Source organism: Ceratosolen solmsi, unplaced genomic scaffold (assembly GCF_000503995.2).
Source record: "Ceratosolen solmsi marchali unplaced genomic scaffold, CerSol_1.0 scaffold41, whole genome shotgun sequence".
Classification (NCBI taxonomy): Eukaryota; Metazoa; Arthropoda; class Insecta; order Hymenoptera; family Agaonidae; genus Ceratosolen; species Ceratosolen solmsi.
Window position 1 is genome coordinate 7,530,500 of NW_011948424.1, and position 23,770 is coordinate 7,554,269.

The 23,770-nt window shown below is 26.9% G+C and overlaps 1 protein-coding gene across 1 annotated transcript in view; it reads left to right on the plus strand.

Moving 5' to 3' along the window:
• The window catches only part of tyf (twenty-four), a 33,392-nt gene that overhangs the window by 4,254 nt on the left and 5,368 nt on the right, over window positions 1-23,770 (plus strand). Inside the window, exons 2-4 of the mRNA XM_011500136.1 lie at window positions 17,262-17,375; window positions 20,690-21,088; window positions 21,987-22,268. Of these exons, the coding sequence (XP_011498438.1) occupies window positions 17,262-17,375; window positions 20,690-21,088; window positions 21,987-22,268 (795 nt within the window). The remainder of the gene's footprint in view (window positions 1-17,261; window positions 17,376-20,689; window positions 21,089-21,986; window positions 22,269-23,770) is intronic.

The window sequence follows — 23,770 nt, forward strand, 5'->3', positions numbered from 1 at the left end:
TATGTTATGTATCTTATACTTAATATCAATTCTACCTTATTTAATATGCTTTCACGTTTATAAACCTTAAGAAAATCCAATATTTGATCATTAGTTAGGTCCTGAAAAAAAAAAATGCATCAGTAAACTAAGGATTATAGATTGCAATAGTGTAAAAGTAAAATTATTAATATTTATTATGGATAATTAATTTTATCAAGTGGGTTTTCACGTTGAACATTCTGTACATGGATAAGATCTTTCTTCGCTGGCTAAATCAATAATATATTGCAATATATTGTTGAGAAATAAGAAATCGCTTCTATCTCAATTTTCTGCATTAAAGACGCACAGTACGAAAGCAAAATCTTGAATATTAGTTATTAAATTAGTGGATTGGAAATAGATGATATTACAAACAAACAAAAATTACAATATATATATTTTAATGTATTAATTACGATAGAAGATTAAATATATACATATATATATATATATATATTTTTTTTTTTTTTTTTTAATACAATTGAAAGAATAAACGAATATTTCAGTCGTTAGATTTCTTGATTGAGACTGTGAATGGGTCTTGACATTCCAGCTACAAGTTCTTGACATTTAAATTATACTGTTAAACTTTCGAATAATTACAAAACTTACGTTTCAAGTATAAATTCGATTATTTCAATTATAATATATAGCTTGATAAAAGTTATATAAAAATAGTAATGAAAAACAGGCATTTTGTATATTCCTCAAGGAAATTATTTTTAAATATTGGAAGATATATCAATTTTACCTAACACGAAATTCATTCGTTAACATATATTAAGACTAAAGTATTTAATTTAAAAGTAATTTTAAAAACAAATTTAAACGAAAATTAAAATGATTAACAAATGTTGTGATATAATTGATAGACATTTAAAACAATGTATATGGCCTTAGTTAAAAATAACTATTTAAAAAATTTTAAACGATTAGAATAATTTAAATATAAAATTAACTTGCAATAATTCTGCTATATACACAGCAACGAATGAAACCAGAAAATAGGATAACATGAAAAAGTTGGTTTGAACAATCGCATATCTCAAAAATTTAATCTTTTTGCGTCGCGTATTTTTGTTCGCATATCATTTTTGTCATTGACATTTAAATATGTTGTAAAATTTTCTGCAACTTGTATGATCAGGCATTTTTTTTAAGATAATCGTGCATAAATAACTACGTTAATAATTCAGTAGGGAGTTACATCTCCAATGTACGTAACTAACGAGTTACAAAACTGAGATATACATGTGCCATTTTCCTACATATTTAACCTAACCTTACCTTCCGTCAGTACTCTTTTTTCTGTTTTTTTTTCTGTGCCATCCCTCTATTATTTGATTTTATGTTATTTTTAATTTTTGTTTTTGCATATTAACGTTGGCAATAATTTCTTGAATCATTACAATTTTATAATTTGATATTTGGAATTTAAATGAAATTAATTTTTTTTCGTTCTTTGCCGTAAATTGAAAATACTTCAAATAACATATATAGTTTTACTCTTGTAATTATAATTATGTAAGAAATAATTATATTATTTTATGAATTTTATGAATTAAAATTATTAAAATAATTGAGTATCGCAATTTCAAAAAATTTACTACAATGTAATTTGAGTAAATGCAAATTTCTACATTATAACAAATACATATAATACGTCTTGCATACATGCATACATACCTATTCCAGTCCTATGGACGCCTACATACTCATACAGCTACACAACAAACATATAATTATATATCTGAAAATGAAAATACTGTAAAGTTTATTATTCGGTAAAATTTGAATTGCTTTGATTTTTTAATAATTCACATTTCATATGAGAATCCGGGTTATTATATGTCATAATGAAATGACAATTAGAATTTTAATAATTAAACGTTAAATCGCAGAATCTTCTACATTACAGAACTCATTTGATTATACATTAAATGAAATATATTAAAAATTTAATTAAATTTTTTAAATTTGTATTGTAAATTTGCAATAAAATTTACCACGTAGTTACGAATATAATATCATTCAAAGTGTAGTTAACAAAGTAAGTAATGTTAATATCATAGTATGAAGTAAAATTAATTACTTTATGTACTTTATGTTTATAAATTTGAAAAATTAATTTTTATTTATTATTCAGTTTTATAGAGGACATTAATGCAATTTAAATTAATGGAATTCTCCCAAATTGGTACGAAGTTGCCATAAGATACACGCACATGCACAAATCGCTTACGATTACTTGAACTACATAATTACTACATTAGACTTTTAGGTTATATTTTGTATAATGGCTTTATGAGTTTTTAATGTAGGACGGGTGGGTAGCCATTTTACATTAACTAAGGTCGAAATCATTAAAATAATTTATAGTGATTGAATATTGTTGAGTGTATTTAAATCCCCTTATAAATATTATCTCCATAGTTATTTATAAAAATTAAGTTAGAATTTTTTTTATAAAAGACTTAGAATTAAAATAAATTGAGGACTACTTTTATGTACTCGCATACACATTGTATTTGTATAAAGTATATCTTAAACAATAATCGCTTATAAATGCACATTAAAATAAATTCTTTTTAATCGGGATATACTCGTGTTTTCGAAAGAAATAACATGTATTTAATTTTTTCAAACTTTATCTTATTCTTCATATACTCAGCTACTTGACAAATGTATACATTAAGTATAGTTTGCCTGCTAACTAAAATCTATATGACATTCAGGAGAATTTAGTGTAACCCGAACTTCAAATAAATTTACCGTGTTAATTACAGTGTATTTTTTTTTTTTTTTTTTTTTTTTTTTTTTTTTTTTAACTTATATTTGAACAATTCTGACACTTTTCATCGAAGATTCAATCATTTTCTATTAACCTAGCTGCATTTTATAAAGTAGAAACATTTATAATTAATTAAAACATGTCGAATACTTTATTGAACAAAGTTTTAATATCTGGTTACGCTTAAGATTTTGTAGGATTATCTTAGTAAAATATTATTTATTTTCTAATCGTCTTTTACGTCAGATTATCACCTCTACTAATTTATATCAAATAGAAGGTGTGATATTATACAAAAAAAAAAAAAAATGTTTTTCCAACTGATTACTATTTTAATTAATTACCAGAATATAAATAATTGATTTACTATTATTATTATATACGTATATTTAAAAAAATAATTGCGTGTTTAAATTTTGTTCTCAATTTATTAATGTATATATTTTAAATTTAGGAAAATTATATGGATGCACAGCTTAGTATAGAGTTTAAGATAGGTTAAGCAAAGAAATTACGATTCGCTAAGACTTGGCACTGTGCCGATGCTTGCATAGTTCTATCTAGAAAAGCTTGCTGCCTTTTTACTACGAGTTAAATTTCCTAATTTTCTTAAACATTGTAATAGTCTCTAAGTATTAAACAATAGATACATTTATTATGTTATGCACAACAGTATGACTAAGCTATGCAATATTCTATCAGTGTGAATAAGACATTAATAAATATAAGAAAATAACGCAATAATAGTAGACATTAAATTAATAAAACTTAATTTCAAGTAGTACATCTTCCAATTTCAATTAATAATCGTAAATTAATGTCTTAATTATTTGACATTGAATATAGGTTTAAAAAAAAATGTACAGAAAAAAAATACAAGTCAATATTTAAAACAAAAAGGAAGATATTTATTTGCCTTTATTAAGCTCTTATACAATATACTTGATTTATAAATTTCTACTCTTAAACGCTATTATCTCTAGTTCTCGAAAACTTCAGAATAACAAGTCTTACAAGACAGTGTGCACTAATCTGACAAAATCGTGTACATTATCTGAGTGCAAAAAATATATAAACAATTATAAAGTAAGAAAAATTGTATTGATAATATTAAAAGAAAAAAAAAATCACATTTATTATAATAATAAATGGTTATATTGATGAAAAAATAATTAGATCGATAGTTTTACTTAAACTGTTATTTCATTATTAATAATTGAAGTTGAAATTTTCAATATAAGTAAATCATTGTATTAAGTAAATCATATTTTTTTCATATACTGTTTATGACACGGTACAAGAGAATTCTTATTATATTACGAATACTTTAAGTATTATTTATAACTTATCATTATTTTAGAATTCTTATAAAATATACGATAGTTTCTTTTCACGAGATATTTCAAATAAATCATTTGAAAATGCTTAATTAATTAATTATTTTATTGACATACACACGTTTTATCATAAAAATTAGTAAGCAGAGGTTTTTAATAATTAACTCATTATTAAATTATACTTAAATATTTTTAATTTCGCATATTTTCATATTTATAGAGAATGCTAACACATTGGACTTCAATTATTAGTTAGTTATTTTTAAAACACCTAAAATTACAAATGTAGAAAATAAGGGAAATAAAAATTAATTATTTCGAAATGAAAATATTTTTAAGTTTACCTTTTTTCCTTGGAAAAACGCATTAGCAATTTTTTTTTAGTCCAGAGTTTGTCAGCCACTTTTCGATACTATTTTTTTCTTTTTCTTTTACATTGACAATCTTGAGAAAATTGTATACGAAGCGAAGCCTTATTTCCAATGTTAATAAAAAGGGTTTATCCCTTTCGATCTATTTCTTTATGTAATTAATGCTTATTGTATACTATGTCTTACTAACATTTATCTATCATTTTAATGGATCCTCGAAATCAATCCTAACAATGAATTTTTTGCTTTGATTCGATCTACTTATCTTTTTTTTTTCTCCAAACTATGGCAATAATTATAAGAATAAGATCGTAGATATTTTCCGTATAATAGCGCACTATTTTAGTAGACGTGAATCAGATATTGTAGTGGCTCGTCTGTTACGGTCTAATTTTCACCTCTTTTTAGCTTCTTGATAAAATATGTCAATTAATTTTAACAAATTTTTTTTATAGGCCGCTTTATACAGCTCATCCAATACTCTTGAGAGAATAATTCTTATGCCAAAGTGACCTACTTCATACGTTCTAAAGCAACTCTCATCACAGCCTTGAGTACGATTAACTTCTATAATTCATCTTTATATATTAACCCATGCATCAATGGTTACACTTTATACAGTTTGGTCTACAACACCCTTACCATAGCTCGTCTGTCGTTTCGCTTGTAAACTTGAGCCAATCTGATATCGAATGTGTCCTGAATGATGTATGCGTACTTCACTCGAGTAAGGGCTTCAACATCCCATCTGCACCTACCTACCTCTACATCACCAATCACGTACTTAAAATTTTCAACAAATATCCATTTCCCATCAGAATTACAAGTCTAATACAAACTTGCTCGTAATCTACTTAAATTATACAAATCTGAAAATATAGTCACTTTGATCCCAGAAATATATGAAAATCTACTTTTTCTATTATCTACGATACGATTGCTAAGCACTGTCCCTGTTTACATAATCTCTGATGCATATATTATTTTTAGTTTTTGTAGTATTTGTAGTAACTGCTATACTAACATTTATATTAATTCTTCTCGTTTACAGGATTTAATGCATTTAATAGGTAAATATTAAATAAGATGTTGATAATTGTGCAGGTATAACTGTAAATTCTTATTAACCCATTTTGTAACCAATACCTTGCATTGATGATTATCTTCCATATTTCTGCAAAAAAAATTGTCATCATAGTGAATTGTTTAAAATACTCGGCCCTAATGAAGTTGTGGAACATATGTTCGGTATTCGACATTGGCTTCCAGTCTCTCACTATTATTCTGTTCATTAGCTTAGAATGCAAATACTGAGACTATTGTTTATTTTCGTGGCAGAACCACGACACTTAGAAACTTAGAAACCCAAAGCAATATGGGCATATTACCTTCCTCTAACAAGTATTTGGCAGCTGGTATATTTTTATTTAGTTAAATAAGTTTATACTACTATTTATAAAGCTTTATTCAGATCATCTCAAATTTTGTAAAATTTAATAGAATATTACATTGTTAATTATTTAGTTATTTAATAAATAGCTACATATTAATTTGTAATCCATAATGATCTAAATGGTAGTTTCTTATACATTTATAATTAATGAATAATTCTTTATTCTTACTGTAAAAATTCAAAACAATTATATCTAATTATAATATATAATATTTATAATAAAATCGCGTTTTTTAAATAAAAAACGATGAGACATTTTTTTATAAAATAATTGTATAATTAGTAGTGATAAATATTCGAAATAGACCGTATGTACACTGTATTACATTTATACAATATTTCATGAAAGTCATCTAACCAAATTTCAAGAAATTTGAAAAATTGAATGGTAGCCAAGTTAATTGATTTACTGAAGTTAAAACAGTTTAATTGTGAAAAATAATTAAAAATAATTGAGGATTGAATCAATTTTATAAATTTTACATTAATAAAATTATAAGATGATTGATATTTTATACATATTTTATAAAAAGGATACGTCTAAACAAAAGTAAAAAGTAACTTAAAATGACAATTTTTAAAATTTAAAAATGATACAATCAAGCAAGTGACACATAAAGTAAAACAAATATCATACACAGACACATAAAGAACAGTCATAAATGATCACATTTTTGTATTACTGACAAATTTATAATGTATACCTTAAAAGATAATAAGATAAAAATTCTGTATAGTTCTTGCATTTCTGAATTATTATGTTATCAATATAATATAGTAGTAATTTTACTTAAAAAATAAATTTTTGACAGAGAGATTGAGAGAGAAAATCTTCAAGTATAATGATTAATTTTTATAATAAAGAAAATTAAATTTTGTAATTATTTGATATAATTAATCATTGCATAACGTAAAACTGACTTGCTCATAAACGTATACGTCGAATTTAATTATCGAATTTAATTAAAAAAATTAATTATAGAATAGATAGAATTTCATATATATATTTCATTAATTTAAAACATTTTAAGAATATCAAATTTATATAACATATTATATGTGCTCATATAATATAAGGTTTACTTAAGATTTTGATTTATTTCGAATTTCTTTATTCCAAAAACTTGAAAATTAATTATTCTCTCTAACTTTCATACAAAAAATAGGTAATGAAATTGTGATTAACCGTGTATTAATTCGTATATAAAATTTAATTGCTCTTTATATCTAATGATTCGATAAAATCAAAGAAACAATATAGATAAATTGAGAATCCATGATTAGTTTAATTAACAAATAAAATATACCAAATTTCGATATAAAATTATATACTACAAAAATTTATCGTGTCTTGTTTTATTTATTTGAATATGAAAAATGGCTTAAGCCTACTAAGATTTTTTTAATAATAAAAAAAGGAGTAACTTTGTCTATATAAGCCGTGCTCTATTTTCGATTTAAAAAAGCCGGAATTTACGTTATGAATCAGCAACTATGACCATATAAAAAATTATATATATGATTTTTCTAACTAGTCTTAACTTTTACAGATAGTATCATTTTTAAATACAAAAATAATAATTTCAAATATTATGGATTTCAATCAGGAATAAAATATAATGTTAAATATGCTAATGATATTTTTCTCGTTCCATTTCAAGACAAATATTTATCTAACATTTATGTGTATATTTATATGTATGTGTGTGTGTGTGTATATATATATATATATGTATATATAATTATTATAATTTATTAAATTAATTCATAAATCATCACTATTAAAACGTATTCTTCTTGCATATCTATTTCGTAATTGCTTTAATATTTAGTTCATAATTAACATTTCAAAAATAGAATATCCTTTACCTTAAAAACATAGTTTAAAATTATATAATTTGAAATGATTTTTAATTTGTATTTTTATATTAATTCGGTTATTAATTATTACGTTGTCAATATTAAACATACACCGTTGCATAAATTCTATTGACTTCACCTATTGTCGTGTACAATAATTACAAATTAATATAATAAATAAATATTATGAGATATTTGTCTAATGAGCGTGTAATAATAAATGTCCCTAATGTTAAACACTATAGCTTATCTTTATAATAATATTATTAATTGAAAAGCTAAAAATCAGATTGAATTTTAATGCTTATCTATAAAGCAGTTACAACTTAATGAAGTTAAAGAAGATTTTCGTTATTAATTTTATTATAGGAATTACAGTTTACAAACTTTCTTAAAACGAAGATGATTAACGATTTGGGATGAATATGATGAAAGAATATCAAATAAATCTTGGATTCTAATTAAAAAAGTATCATAAATCGTGAAAAATCACCAATGTATAGGTTTTTTTTTTACGAGAATTTTTACTTGCAGCTTAGTGATCAAATATATTTCGTTTAATTTAAAATATCACATAATCTAAATAAATAGCTATCACGGTATTAAAATTATTGATATTTACATACAGTTAGCTAATAAAAAAGGTAATCTGATGCTTAACCAAAGACAAATTAAAAAGAAACTTGTTTGAATCTTATAAAAAAAAAAATAATTAAAAAAAAAAAACAAGCAAAAAGCAATATTAAGAATTATATCAAACTGCAGGTATTCAAAATAAATTACAGAAGAAGTTATAAGTTCGAATTTTCAGAATAGACTCAAAATAGAAAGAATTCTATATAAAATGCTGGATAACAAGATTAAAAATATATAAAGAAAAGAAGTCTTTTATACATTAATCTTTGATTACTACAATGGCGTTGCTAAAAATCGAGGAAAACTAAATCATTCACGGAATCTCGATAAACGTTAAAAACAAAATGTATACAAGATATTTTTATATACGTTTTTAAAATCCAGAAAATTATAAAAATATAATAATATTAAAAAATCAATAACTAATAATTAGAAGGGAAAGACAATTTAAAATATAAATTATACCATGAATAACGATCCCGTGTTTTATGGCTAAATGGAATACCATAGATGGTAAAACATGATACAAGGCTTTGGTGACCTTCGATTAGGAAGTACTAAAATAAATAACATAGTCATTAAAGAAAGATTTCATTATCTATTCTTTTTACATTAGAATGTATTGTCCTGCGTATATTTTATGATTCCATAAAAAGAAAAATATTAAATATTATAAGACAAGAAGGCTAGATATTCAGCTAAATAATGTACATCAATAATATAAGGCTTCTCTTATGTAAGTGAACTAATTCTGTAGGTGATTCTTTATAATATAAATTAGAATGAAAATTCAATATGTTATGTTGCATTTTACTAATTATAATGTGTAATGTAGTAATAGTAACGGATGACCTGCTATTCGATTCCTTCTATTACTTAATTCGTATATCAAAATTAATGGTTCATATGATTGGGATGATAAAATTTTTTAATAACTAACAAACAATGATTCGATACTAAATTTAATTGATATATTTCTTCATTTAATGGTGCATCATAGGCTTTTCCTCAGATTATATTACAGTTGTTAAAAAAATATTTCATAATTGTTTTCAATCATTCTTTATGCTTAATTCGGAATTAGTACTCCTTTTCATGGCATCTCTTTTCAATAGCCCATTCTGATGTTCGTATTGCACACGATATAACATGTAGAATAAAATAATACATTTGCATAAAAATGCAGATGTATAGTTAAATACATAATTAGCACCTACGTCGTTCTAATCGCATACAACCGTTCACTGTTTCCATGTCCATATAAGTTTAGTATGGAAGGATGTACTGTTAGCAAAAAAAAATTGGGAAAAACATTCACATCGTGGTAACCGAAATTACTTTTAAAAAGACACAGATGATTATTGCCATACAGGCAATACAGGAAGCATTATTTATAATATGATATGTAAAATGTATAGTATCATTGTTAATCGATATTTTATTGTCATTTCAACATGTTTCAATAGACAGTAATGTGTCTTCTTGAGAAACTTTATGGAAAATAAAGAAATACTAATTAACTGCAGGATTCATAAAAATATCAGAAAATAAAATGCGATAAAACAGTTATAAATACATTAATATGTTAAAAATTAATGGATTGTTGAATGTTAAAATAGTAGTACAGTAAATTGAGCTAGTGAAGTAACTCAAACATTTCAGTAAATTGTACATTCATTTTCCACAATTTACTTTAACTCTTTATTTGTTTTTGCTTACGAAGTTACCAACTGTATATACTACTACTATAGTCTAATATTACTATAGTCCTATATCATAATATATTTAATTAATTTAAGAATTCTATTAGACGTAGAAACATTGAATTGAAAATAAAATTCAAAAACGTAATTCACAATTTTCAAAATTAGTATAGTACGCGTTAAAAATTAAATTGTTGTGCATATTTAAATAAATGATGCAAATTTCTCTTTTATAAATAATTGACGAATTGGCGTATAATACTTTGGAAATCCTACTTAAAAAAAATAAAAAAAAATATTAACATTAAATAATTAAAAAAAAAAATGACGAGTTTATTTATAGATTATTTATCGTATCTCCGTTATAAATATAATCATAATATAAATACCACCTATTTATTTAATGCATAAATTTAATGATTATAAAAAAAAATTTTTAATTGTAATGCCCATAATAGTTTGCATTATGCATATTTTGATGACAATTTCAACCTGAACGAACTAATTGATAACGTTATAGATTATGCATAGTGTTTTTTCCATATTCAACTGATGAGGTCAATGTGTGTACGTGCCAGTAGAACTTAAAATTACAGTATTTATAGTTTAAATAAAATCTCTAATACAAATTAAAATCATAATTTAAATTTCAAGTGGTGCAAATTTATCAACGAATAATAAATCATTTTTATTATCATAAATAATATAGAAATCGTAATATTTCGTAATATAAAATGATTGCGCTATAACAAGAATTCGAGTTCATGGGATAATTAAATTTTAGCTTATTTTAATTTATGATTATAACATTCTTTGTTGTAAATTCTAATATGCGAATCATTTATTTGATTAAATATACGAGACCCTTTTTGGTTTCAATTTTCTTTAAACGTCGAAATTATAGATAAACAAACTGACAATATAGAATATTAATTATTCGTTATTAAATACTTTTGTTTAAATTTCATCATTTAAACGTTATTAAAATTAATTTTAACTAATTTTTTTTATAATTTTTGTTAATCAAAATTACTTAAAAAATATTTCTTTCCATAATAAAAGAATACAACCTATGCGCTATTATTGATGTTATCCGCATAGAATTTAATCTTAAGTTCAAAATATATAAGCTTTTAGACTGTATCGGATAAAAGTGTAAATAAAATAATTTGTTTGTAACAATGTACTCTCTTATACACTAAAGTCCTCGTACAGATTTATGTAAATAAGAAAACTTATTGTGAGCATTGTATACCTTTAATTACCATTGTTAACATTATAGTTACACAAAGAAGTCTGTATATACAATTTTTAGTCGTGGATATTATCATCAACAAATACCAAAGCTTAAGTAAATAATAACATAATTCATGGCTCGTAATTGTATGAAGAAAAAAAAACCAACAAAAGTAAATCGGTATATTGAATAAGGTTCAATAGTTCAATTGAGACCGAAACCTCTTCCACTTCTTCACTTCTTATTTTAATCTTTTGAAATTTTTTTCGATTCGTAAATAGTTATGATGATTGAGTGAAGAGGCGAAGGAATTTATTACATCCCTTGTGCTTGAAAGTTGGCGAAAACCTCGAAATGAACAAGCTCCATTATAAAACAAAACATAGTTTCGTTCTTTCAACGGTAGTTCCGGTACTTAGCTTGGTCTACTAAAAGTAATAAAGCGATAAATCGATGAAGCGTTGGTGTTCGAATGTCATTCAGCATTTTTTTTTCCTGATTTTAAAAAATTGCTTTGAATCGCGTTAAATTTTGCAGTACTGGAGCCGCTTATCTCGTAAGTATGCAGTTGCTTGTAATTTCAATATGTAATAATATATAATAGATATTCTTCTTTATATATCCTTTAATAAATGCATTGTATTTTTTCGTTATACGAAAAGAACTTTTATGCGTAGATTCTTTAAATTACAAACTAAGTATTTCATTTAAACCCCATCATATTATATTAATTTCACTTAAGTAAATGCTTCTCTGCTGTTGGCAATAAATAAATATAATTAAGTTGCGACACGTGCATAAATACGGCAAAGCAAGCAGTTAAAAAGTAGTATAAACAGTAACTTTTAACATAAAATTTTAATATAAATTTGTTCAAAGAAAAAAATAATTGCGCGCAGCACAATTGATACAATCTTAGAACAATATTTATAAAATTTAATTTAAGGTTTATAATAAATTTCTTTACATCTTTTTTTACAGAATTACAGTACAGAATAATCAATGGCACTGATAAATGATTTTAAAATTATATACACTGATATCCTCAGTGTCGGAAGATTGAGTAAAAGTTATTATTTCATGATTCCCTATAAGAGACTAAAACGGCCTGTACAAAAATATTTTTATACTAATTAGAACTCGAGCAATAGGACGATAAAGCTGACCAATCAGCATGCAGAATCGGAAGTGCTTGATAGTGTATCGAGTAAGTGTATGAGCGAGCGATGGTGTGTGTGCGTGCGTGCGTGCGTGTGCGAGAGAGAGAGAACCGAGTTAGTCGCAACAATCAAACGGTTCTAATTCTGGACGCTGATTGGTGTATTGCATAGCTCTATTACTCAAGTGTAGTAAATATATCTTATTGTTTTCTAGCATAGATCATCTTTCTTTTTCACGATTAATTAATTGCTTGATAATAACAGTAATCGATTTTTTAGAGTTTCTGAAATAGAAATAATAATCAGGCAATTTAAAATATAAAAAGTATAATTGTGACTTCGCCTGGTGATACTGCAGTCTAATGTTTGCTTTAAATAGTTCATCATGTGTATACAAATGGCGCTAGATGATTATCGTCTAAATTAAAGACTTGAAATGTCTTAAATATTTGTCTATAAAATTTGATGAGAAAAAAATGTTTTCACCGACACGTAAATCACATTACAATTGTGCATTCATTTTCATTATCAGAACATACACATTTTTTGCTTAAAAAGAAATACAAAAAGTTTTAATCAACGTTTATTCCCATGTGCAAATTTTATAATTAAGTTACAAAAAAAAAAAAAAAAAAAAAAAAAAAAAAAATAACACTAACTCATAATACACTAACAATGATAATAATACGTAATGAATGGCGAATTAAATGACTTTTCAAAAACTAGTTAAAACGGAAGATTTGAATTGAACAATTTGAAGAATTTACAATGTCAGTATCAAGAAATGACTCGTCTACTTCCGTGTCAACCGTGCTCGTAACAACAGTAGCAAAAACAACAAAAAACAAAAACAAAACAAAAAAAGTACGCGATAACTCGAAAAAATATTTAAAAGGGAAAGAAAAAAAAACAATAAGGGTATAGCAGGGGTGAACTGGGTAAAGGATAAGTAAAAAGACGCACGTTTGGTCTAAGAGAACGATGAAAGTAAGGGCTCCGACGTTCGCGCTTACATTCCTGACGTTGTTCCGTGTCTATGGTTTCGAGTTTAATGGCTGGTAAACGGTAATGGCGACCCGATTGACGAACATGCCGACCGAACCGCCTCGACGTCGCTAGTCAAGACTGTCGAGAGTGTCGAGAGCCTCGAGAGCTGAGGGAGCAGAGGAGAGGAGCGCGCGCCGCACCCGAGTCCATTCGTCGAAATACACTCCCTTCCCTTCTTACCATTTGCCTTTACCGTCCTGTTTTGCCCTTTCTCTCTCTCTCTCTCTCTCTCTCTCTCTCTCTCTCTCTCTCTCTCTCTCTCTGTGGATACGTATGCGTGCGCGCGGCCGCACGCTACCTACCTCCCTCCCTCCCTCTCTGTCAGTTGACGTGTGTGCGTGCGGGCGCACGCGCGCTCACCCGTAGATTTATATTAGCGAATGCAGCGCACCGAGGAGCTTGTGCGTTTGCGAGTGTGTAGGTTGTGCGACCCGGCGGTAGCGGTAACGGCGGCTACGTCGGCGGTGGTAGTGACGGTGGTGACGATACTCATCGCCGCATTCGTTCGCGGTGGCGACGGCGACGACAAGGACAACAACGACCGAGCAGCCACCACTCGCCGATTCGTAACTAGCGCGCGTGTGTCGTCTCTCCTCCTATCGCCAACCACAGCAGGGCTGTAGGAGAGAGCGGGTCGGATACTCGGTCGGTAGGCTGGATGCCTCGCGTGCAATACCTCGATCGACACGTCCGCCTTGCTTTTAGCGCCAAGGAGGTGGTGGAAGAGCAGAAGCAAGAGGAGTAGGTGGCGGAGGCGGCCGACGAATATCGGATTTTTCTGAAGAACCGTCGAAAAGGCGGAGGCGCAAGGGAGCGCACTCTTGTCGTTAGTGCGTGCGCGCGCGCGCGTGTGTGTGTTTCTGTGTGGTGCGTGCGTGCGCGCCCTCCCGCCCGCTCAAAGTCCGTTCGATGGCTCGTTCCTTCGTTTGTTCGTTCGTTCGTACGTTTCTCGACGACGGCGGCGGAAGTCAGGGCGAGAAAAACGGGCGTCAACGGTGCACGTATACACGCACGTAAGTGAATGCTTAACTCCTTTGCGTAAATTGATCGCAGAGAGCTACTACGACACGACGGCTCACGAAGAAGACGTGGACGAGGACGAGGACGACGAGTGCGAGTGCGATTGCAAGGACGGAAACGTTTAACACGACGATGACAATGGTGGTGACCGCGGCTTTCTCTCTTATCCCGCGTGCGCTGCTACTCGTTCTTTAGTCCTCTGGGACATATCGCTCGAGGCGCTAAACGATATCTGGGTGTCCTCTAAAAATATAAATTCCGCACCGTCGGCACACTGCCCGGCAGCAGTGGCGGCAGTGGCGGTGGCGACGGCAATAGGAGGCGGCGCTCCGCATACGTTTTTCCTCTTTTTACGTTTCCCAAGTAAGTCTGTTTGGATGAAATAGGAGATATATATTCTCTTTCTTCGTTCCTTCCTCACGCACTCACTCACTCTCTCTCTCTCTCTCTCTCTCTCTCTCTCTCTCTCTCAGTCTCACGGCATGTGCATGCATATACACATTATATATATATATATATATATATATATATATATATATATTATGTATATATTCTACTTATTGAAAATCAACTCATATTTTCTACCATGTTGTTGATTATTAGCATTATTGAAAAATAATACTTAAAATACTTATAAATACTAAAAGCATTATTTTCTAAGGTTTTTTTTTACATATGGCATTTCATTACAATGATACCAAAATTTTATTTAAATGATTGACATTCTAATTATTTGAAAAAAAAAAAAGAATATGGCTGCTTGTGTAGTAAAATGATGATACGAGACATGTTTTTTGACTTGTTCAATATCTGTGATTGATAAGTGAACTTGTTCTCATTAAATTCAAAATGTTTTCTTCGCCTTTCATCTATTCTTTATAAATTTGACCAATTATCTGAATCTATTTATTACTCATGATATTCAAGTAAAATAAATATACATATAGATTATTCAAATAAGAGCGAATTTCATTGAAAAATATTTAAGTTTATTTTACAACTCATAGCTCTTTATACTACAAAAATCTACATTTCTACTGATTAATGTGCTGTAATTTAAAAAATATTATCTGTTCTTATACCATTATTGTTAAAGATAATGTGCTCGCAGCAATTGACAATGATACACATAAATTATTTAATCGTATTGACTTTTCTATAAATCATGGAACTATTAATTTTAATGGTATTACTATTGTTATTATAACTAACATTATTTATTATCATCAACTGTTCATTCGACAATTCATAATACCGCAATCTATAAATTTATCTTTATACTTATATCGTATTTATATTTATGTATATTATTAATATATTTAACAATATTCTATACGTTTTTCATACTTTTGGGTTATGTTTATTAATAACAGGTCAATATAAAATAGAAGAATATATAACCAATATGCCAAAAATGTGCATTCAAATATTTATACAGCATAATAACGAAATTAAATTAAAATATCTAATAAAATAATTGCAAATATATATTAAAATAGGCTAAATAAATATGATCGCTATGACATACAAATTTAATCTTAATACTTATTAATCGTTAATCGTCGATCGAGACATCCAATTGAATCATATAATTAATAATACTATAAAATAGAATATTCATGTGATTAAAATTTAAATTAATTAAACAATTTGTTATATAAAATTGTATATATATATATATTTAATTATAGACTATTAATTAGAAATTTCGCAATGAATAAGGTGCTGGATCGAAGTCATTGGTTAATACATTTGGCATTAATTCTAGATGTGGAACAACATCTTCACTTTGAATTCAGTGACATACTTCCCTTGTTTGATAGATTGTGAAAACATGTTTTACCGTATTAGTATAACCTGTCAGCTTTAGAGAATGATTGCATTTTGTTTTAATATTCTAAACAATTGTTCTAATTATTATATTCATAATATAATAAATGAAACAAATCATTTCTCTCTAGTATTCAATTAAAATTAAAACATACGCTCCAGATAGATTTTAATTTTTATTGATAATTAATGTTTATTAATAATGCTTCAGGTATACATTTTAGATAGTTTATAATTGTAACAAAAAGTAAATAATAATACAACAACAAAAATAAATAATGATACAAGCATTGTGTAAATTGAATATAACTTAACTACAATGGTTTTACTATACTTTTTATACAAAATCTATATTTACACAATATTTTTATACAAAAATTTCATTCAATTTTAATATTTAAATTATTAAATTATTTATTAGTGTGTAACATTGAATTAATAATAATTATATAGTTATATTTAGTAAATATTAATAAATATTAATAAATAAGTACCTTACATATATGTGCTTATTTGATTATTAAACCAATGTTAATGTAAATATACCAAAGACTTATTAGTCTTACATAATTCAATATTTCATTTTGTAGTTATAATTTTACAATTTGAAGAGGCTCTTCTTGTTGTTATCGTCTGTAGTTAATTTATCCTTTACTTTTTACTGTTCTTATCAGAGAAGAGCGATTAAAACATCGTTATTTTATATAATTTTATGTTACATAAAGTGACATTAAATAAATTCTTCAAATTTTTAAATGCTTTACTTAATGTAAAAAAATATTGTTCTTTTAGGAAGAGCCTGCAACCCTGTCAACTTTAAACGAAGGAGAGCTTCGAGCATTATTGGATGAAGCCATTACATACAAATGTCCCAAAGATCGTGAAGGAAAGTCCAATCTTTTTAAGGTACAGTTGATGATAATTATTAAAGCTTAAAAATTCAATTGGTTTTATCACATACAATGTTAGTTTGGCTCTTTATTGTTTCATTTAAATGTATTGGCATATGGTTGGAGTGAAGAAGGAAAAAAACTACATAGCTTCATTGTTATATTGCTATAGTTTTATTGTTTCAAAAGCTAAAATAGTAATGTGTTCTTGTTGAAGTAAACATAATCTACTAATATCTTTAATTGTTATTAAACTCATTTAAAACAATAGACTTTGACATAGTTCTAACCTTAAAGTCACATTATAATAGAAATAATAACTCTTAAAAATTAAAAATATGGTTTGAAGATTAGTTATTAAATAGCCCAAAGGAAATTTAGATTAATACATTTCATTTGGATTAATACAAAAGAATATAAGTTATTTATATTCAATAAAACTATGTAAGTTAAAATTAAAATCTTAGTAAAATATAAACATTGAGTTTAATGTTCTTGTAAGCTTACATTTATAAAAAAACTACATTATTTTATACAATTCTACAAATTGATTGTTTTAATTTTATTAATTATCTAACTTGCTTATTTTATTAGTAACATTATTATTATATTGCAATTCTTATAAAGCTATATTAATTTTAACGAGAGCATTAATCGATGTTCAATTAGCGCAGAGTGATCAAATTACACTTCAAATAAGTAATAATTGAAATACCATAGTAATTTAGAGTAATTTTAATGTAATTTGATATATTTTTTCATTGTTTTTCATTTGTAGCTGTGTAACTATTGATATATCTCTTTTTATTGAAAACTGTAACATACTATTTTTAATATATTAAATTTATACATTGTAATTAATTAATTTTCAATTACTCATTTTACAATATATAATAATTTGTAACATTCCATGATGTCTATATCAACGATATACAATTATACAGTTCAATATTCGTAACTAATTTGCAGAAATAAATCAGTTTTCTAAGCTAATAATGTATTAAAAATCTGTATAGTAATCTTTATTGTAAATAGATTAAATATTTAATAAAATTATTTTAGAAAATAATATTTAGATCAGAATTCACACAATTTTACTAATTTTTTTTTATTGTAATAGTTTGTATTTTTATTTAAGTAAATGATATTTGTGTTCTTCAATTACACAATAGTTCAATTTACCAATTTCTACTTACCATAAATTATATAAATATACACGCGCGTGCGTGTGTGTATGTACAAATATAAAATTTTTTAATTTTTTATTTACTTATATTTTTACAATATACTGGTATAAAAATAAAAACAAAATGTTAGTAAACCTATTTTAAAATTAAATGAAAAATAATTTTAAAGTGAATTTATTCAAAATAATTTTTTTTATAAAATAATAAATGAATAAAATGAAATTAAGCGTTTATTTAAAAAATTATTTTTATCTAAGAAACCAAAGAATATCATTTGTTACAAAAGTTGAAATTAACATAAATACTTAAAATATATTTTTTAATTAGTCCATTGTATTTATGAACAAAAAAATTTTCTTGCATTATATAGCTTTATTAAAGAAATTTTTATGTTTTACAATTATATATTTCAAGTAATTTTATAATAGAATAAATAGATTGAGTAACTATTATGTATTTTTTTTCAATAATCAAACTATTCTACAAAATTAATTAGCGTATTGTTACTATGTGATATCAAAACATTTAAGAAAATAATATTTTGCATGCTTTAACATAAGGCGAATAATTAAATAATTTCAAATCGTACTATTAACATTCAAAACATATTCCCAAGTAATTTTTAAACTTAATATGTGGATTAAAATGTCTGTCACCGATATTTATAAAATATCTAATATTTAATTATAAAATACAATTCATTAAGACCAGAAGTAATGAAGTGCCTAAATTAATCAATTTGCTTTAAGTAATTTAAGTTGCAGATTCTTTATAAGACTGATTCAAAATATTATTTCTGTCAAATAACAGTTTAATGAGTATTTAATAATTTCACATAATTACATATTATTTGTATCAAGGATTTTTTCCTTTAATAATGTACAAAATTATACTGAATCTAAATTTTAAATGAAAAAATTTTCATTTAAATTAATTTAATAATCGAAGAACAATAGCGACAATATATTTTAATTGATTCTAAAAAAAAAGTGGAACCTAAATTCATTTTGTTTATGGAAATAAAAATTAAATAAATTATGCAAAATTAAAACATATAATAAATTCTAATTGTATTGTATAAATGTATTTAATTGGCTTTATAACGGAAACTTAAATAGGTAATAGTTTTTACAGATCAAACAATTGTATATGATTTTTTATATATATTTATATTGTCTGAGTTAGCTAAATTAATTTTATAACGTAATATTTATGAGGAGTTTCGAATATTATTTAGCAATTAAATTACTCAAAATCTTAAACGAATTCTATTAAATTAAATCGGTAAAACTTATTTGTTTTTAAATTTGATTAGCATGAGATTCCAATTGGATTTATTAATAATATTATTGCAGACTTTAATTTAAAAAAAATTTTAATATAAACGTTTCTTGAAAAAATTATATTCAGCAATATATAATAACATTTTTACACCAAAAAATTTTAAAAAAATATCGAGTGATTATTAATTTTACTTTTTCTATCTATTAAAACGAATGAAGCTTCGATTAATATAATGAAAATGTAACGATTAATACTATGATTATGCCTTTAATTATTGAAACCTAGAAGATTATGTAGAATAGCTTCGACTATTGTTAAAATATTGTTGTTGCTGTTGTTGTCGTTGTGGTTGTTGTTATTGTGGTGGTGGTGTTTGTGGTGATGGTGGTCGTGGTGATGGTTGTTGTTGTTATCGTCGTCGTCGTCGTCGTCGTCGTCGTATTATTGTTACTCCTATATAAAAGGCGCCTGCTAAGCCTCCAGTAAGATTACGCTTCGATTAGAGAATGTCGATTAATGATTTGAAAAAAAAAACCTATAAAATTTATTTGTCGCGGTGTTCTTGCAATGTAAAACGAACTTTCAACGAAAACAATCATTTGATTATTCGCGACTCGGTTATGAACGAACGTGTCAGTATGCAAAATTAAATTGTTATTATTGTTATTTGAATAAGCGAACGAGTATGCGTGGGATAGGAATTGGGGCGGGGAGGGGGGTGCGATTTTCGCCAAAACTCGATGAGACACGGGGCGGAGTACATAGTTGTAGGCGGTCGATAAAAAAGATCCTAACCGAGCTTCGAGCTCCGAGCCCCGATGTCTACGTGAGCTTCCGTATACTAATGTGCCGCACGTAGGAACTACTTCAAGAAGCGGAAGCCGACGAAAGCGAGGAGGGCCGGTGGACAGTGACAAGCGGCAGCAGTGGTGGCGGCTCATCGCGCTGCCTCCCGGGCACAAATCGCAGCCGTCGCCACAAGCGTGACTCCGTCTCGGAGCACCTGACCCACGGGGGCTCGCTGCAGAACTTGGCGCGCGAGCCCGGGCCCAACTCCGAATTCGACAGCGGCTTCGCTTACCTGGTCTCCGGCTCGAGTCAGACATACGCGGGCGGCCCCAGGCGCAGCAAGCAGAAGCGCCACCCGGGCCCGAGCGTCTCCGCGAGGCAGAGGGAAGGCGGCTCCCTGCCCTCCAACGTCAATGCCACGCACACCCTTGCATCCCTTGCCAATTTCGACCTAGTGTTCGAGAAGAAGGTACGGCCCAGGCTTATCCTCGTAATTCCTCATAGCTTCTCCACCTTTGTGTGTCAATCTGTCTTATTTTTTCTTTTTCTTCTACTCTTGTACCGAGGTGTTGAAAGTTCCTGCCGCACGCGACTTTTTTTTTTTATCCTTCGCCGGAATTATAACAGAATTGTACGGGCCAACTCTTAAAACGAGTTAATTAAATGTCTCATTTTTTTACTTTTTCCTTTTCAAAGCTTCTTGTTTTTTGTCGTTAATTTTAATGTTAATATTTCAATAAAAAGAAAAACTAAATTTCAGTACCTCCTCTTTCCTGACATAAAATAGTATCAAGTTGCGAATGTATAGATTAAATGTAAAAAATCAAAAACACTTTTCAAACGAAATATATTCTGCCTGTACATCGAATTTGTTGGAAATTGATATTTTAACCGAATACATAAATCTAAAGTACAAGCCAAAATTATATATATACTTTTATATATTAAAAGTATTTTTATATAGTACTTTTATATACTCGATGTAAAAGATTTTTTAAATTTTAAACACAATTTTTAAAACAAATATTGATTTTTGTACAATGCGATACACGAAATTTTTTTTTTTTTTTTTTTTTTTTTTTTTTTTTTTTTTATTATTATTATTATTATTACTGTTTTAACAGTTTTAAATCTGAACTATTAAAATCTTTATTTATGTTGGCATTTTTACTAAACAATAAACTCATCTTGATACTGCTTGAGCTATATATATATATTTAATAAAATATTTATATATATAATTTGAAATTTCAAACAAAAAAATATAATGCAACAATGCAATATTTGCCAATTACCGATTCTACTACAAACTTCTGTAAAAAAAATGTTTCAATTGCAAATATATTAAAAAATATTTGTTATTTCAGAAGGGTTTATCTGAAGAAAAATCTGTATACGATTGGACTAATAAAGAAAAATCCAAATCTTTGGATAAGCCTTCTTACGATCGATATTCTAAGAAAGAAGAAAAAGAAAAGGAGAGAAAGGAAAGTAAATTAAGTGGCTCGTGTGACATTGAAAGTGAATTGCGAGACAAACGAAGCAGTAACAGGGGAAAACTTGGAACAAATGAGATGCTCGAGTCAGACAACCCACCTCCAGAGTATAATAAACAAGATTGTATGGTGATCGGTTTGGAAGATTTTGAGGTTTGTATTAAGTGAATTTTAAAATCAGAGAAGGTCAAATGCTTCTGCAAAAGTCATACATAATTTTATCTATATCAAATGGTAAATTATCAGAAAAAGATTATAGTTTTAAGCTGTCAAATCTCGCTCAATGATAAGTAACACTTCAAGACTAAAACGTAAAATATCACATTATACGTTAAATGATATTTAAATTATATAGGACTGGAAATTAGCGATCACTCTGCGTTGTTTAAAAGTTCATAAAATATACTTAGACTAATTCGATTTTAAAGAAAAACTTTATTATCGTTGGTGCAGATAGCTTTAATAATTTACTACGTAATACGTACTTAAATACATAAATTTACATGTGTACTCTTAACTATTTATACAATATAGCATTTGGTTTGTTATTGCCTTATTTAATTAATAAATTTGTCTTTGCGTATTTAATTGTGTTACAAATATTAACCCAGTTTTCTTGTATATGTCTTTAACAAATGACTGCTTAATATTTTATACATTTAATTAATTACAGTTGAAAAAAAAATTTTTGTTTATCTTTTCAAAGATATTAAATAAAGCTTCGAATAAATTGTGCGAGTTTGCTTTATTTAATACGATGAACTGAATGTCGCCTAAAGCCTTTTGAAGTACTTATTATATATATAAAATAACGTTAGTATAATTTATTTATAAGTAACAAAAATCAAATAAGATATTAAATTAAATTTATTGTGATTAATTTTATATAAATATTCATGATTAATTTTTCTTTTTAAATTATTTTAATTATACATATACAACAAAAATATAATGAACCTCACGAATTATTTTATCGTGTAAATAATATGTTAATTAAATATTTGTTTAATAGTATGATATGCAATATTTACTTTCATAATGCAACGTGTCGCTTTAACCATTTATCAATAAACCTGTTTAATTGCAAAAATACAGGGATTTATGCAAAGTGGCAATTATCTGGTCCCTTATGACATACAAATATTGAAATAAATATTCATTATGCTTTTAAAATTTATTTAAAAAATTACTTGTGTGTGTGTGTGTGTGTGTGTGTGTGTGTGTGTGTGTGTGTGTGTGTCGATACATTATTAAATTAGTATATTGTATAAAATTAGTAATTTTCCTTTCAATCAAAATCGCTTTTACACAGAGTATGTTATAAAAGTTTTTCGTGATAAGTAATATAAATGATTTTCGGCATTCTTTTAATTTTTAGCGCAACACGATGATAACACCTAAAATTATATAAGCCAAGATTATCTATATATTAATTTGTTTTCTCCTACCTTTTTTATGTCAATCGTAATTGAATTTATAACGTGAAAGAACATTGATATTAATAAAAATAATGAAAACTATTAAGTATTAAATTAAAAAATTTCGTTGTGGTTGCAATTCCAAAACTTTTCAAAGATAAAAGATAAAGACAACGTACAATATCATTTAGAAATATAAAGAAAAATTTCATATTGAACAATAAAAATTCAATATTT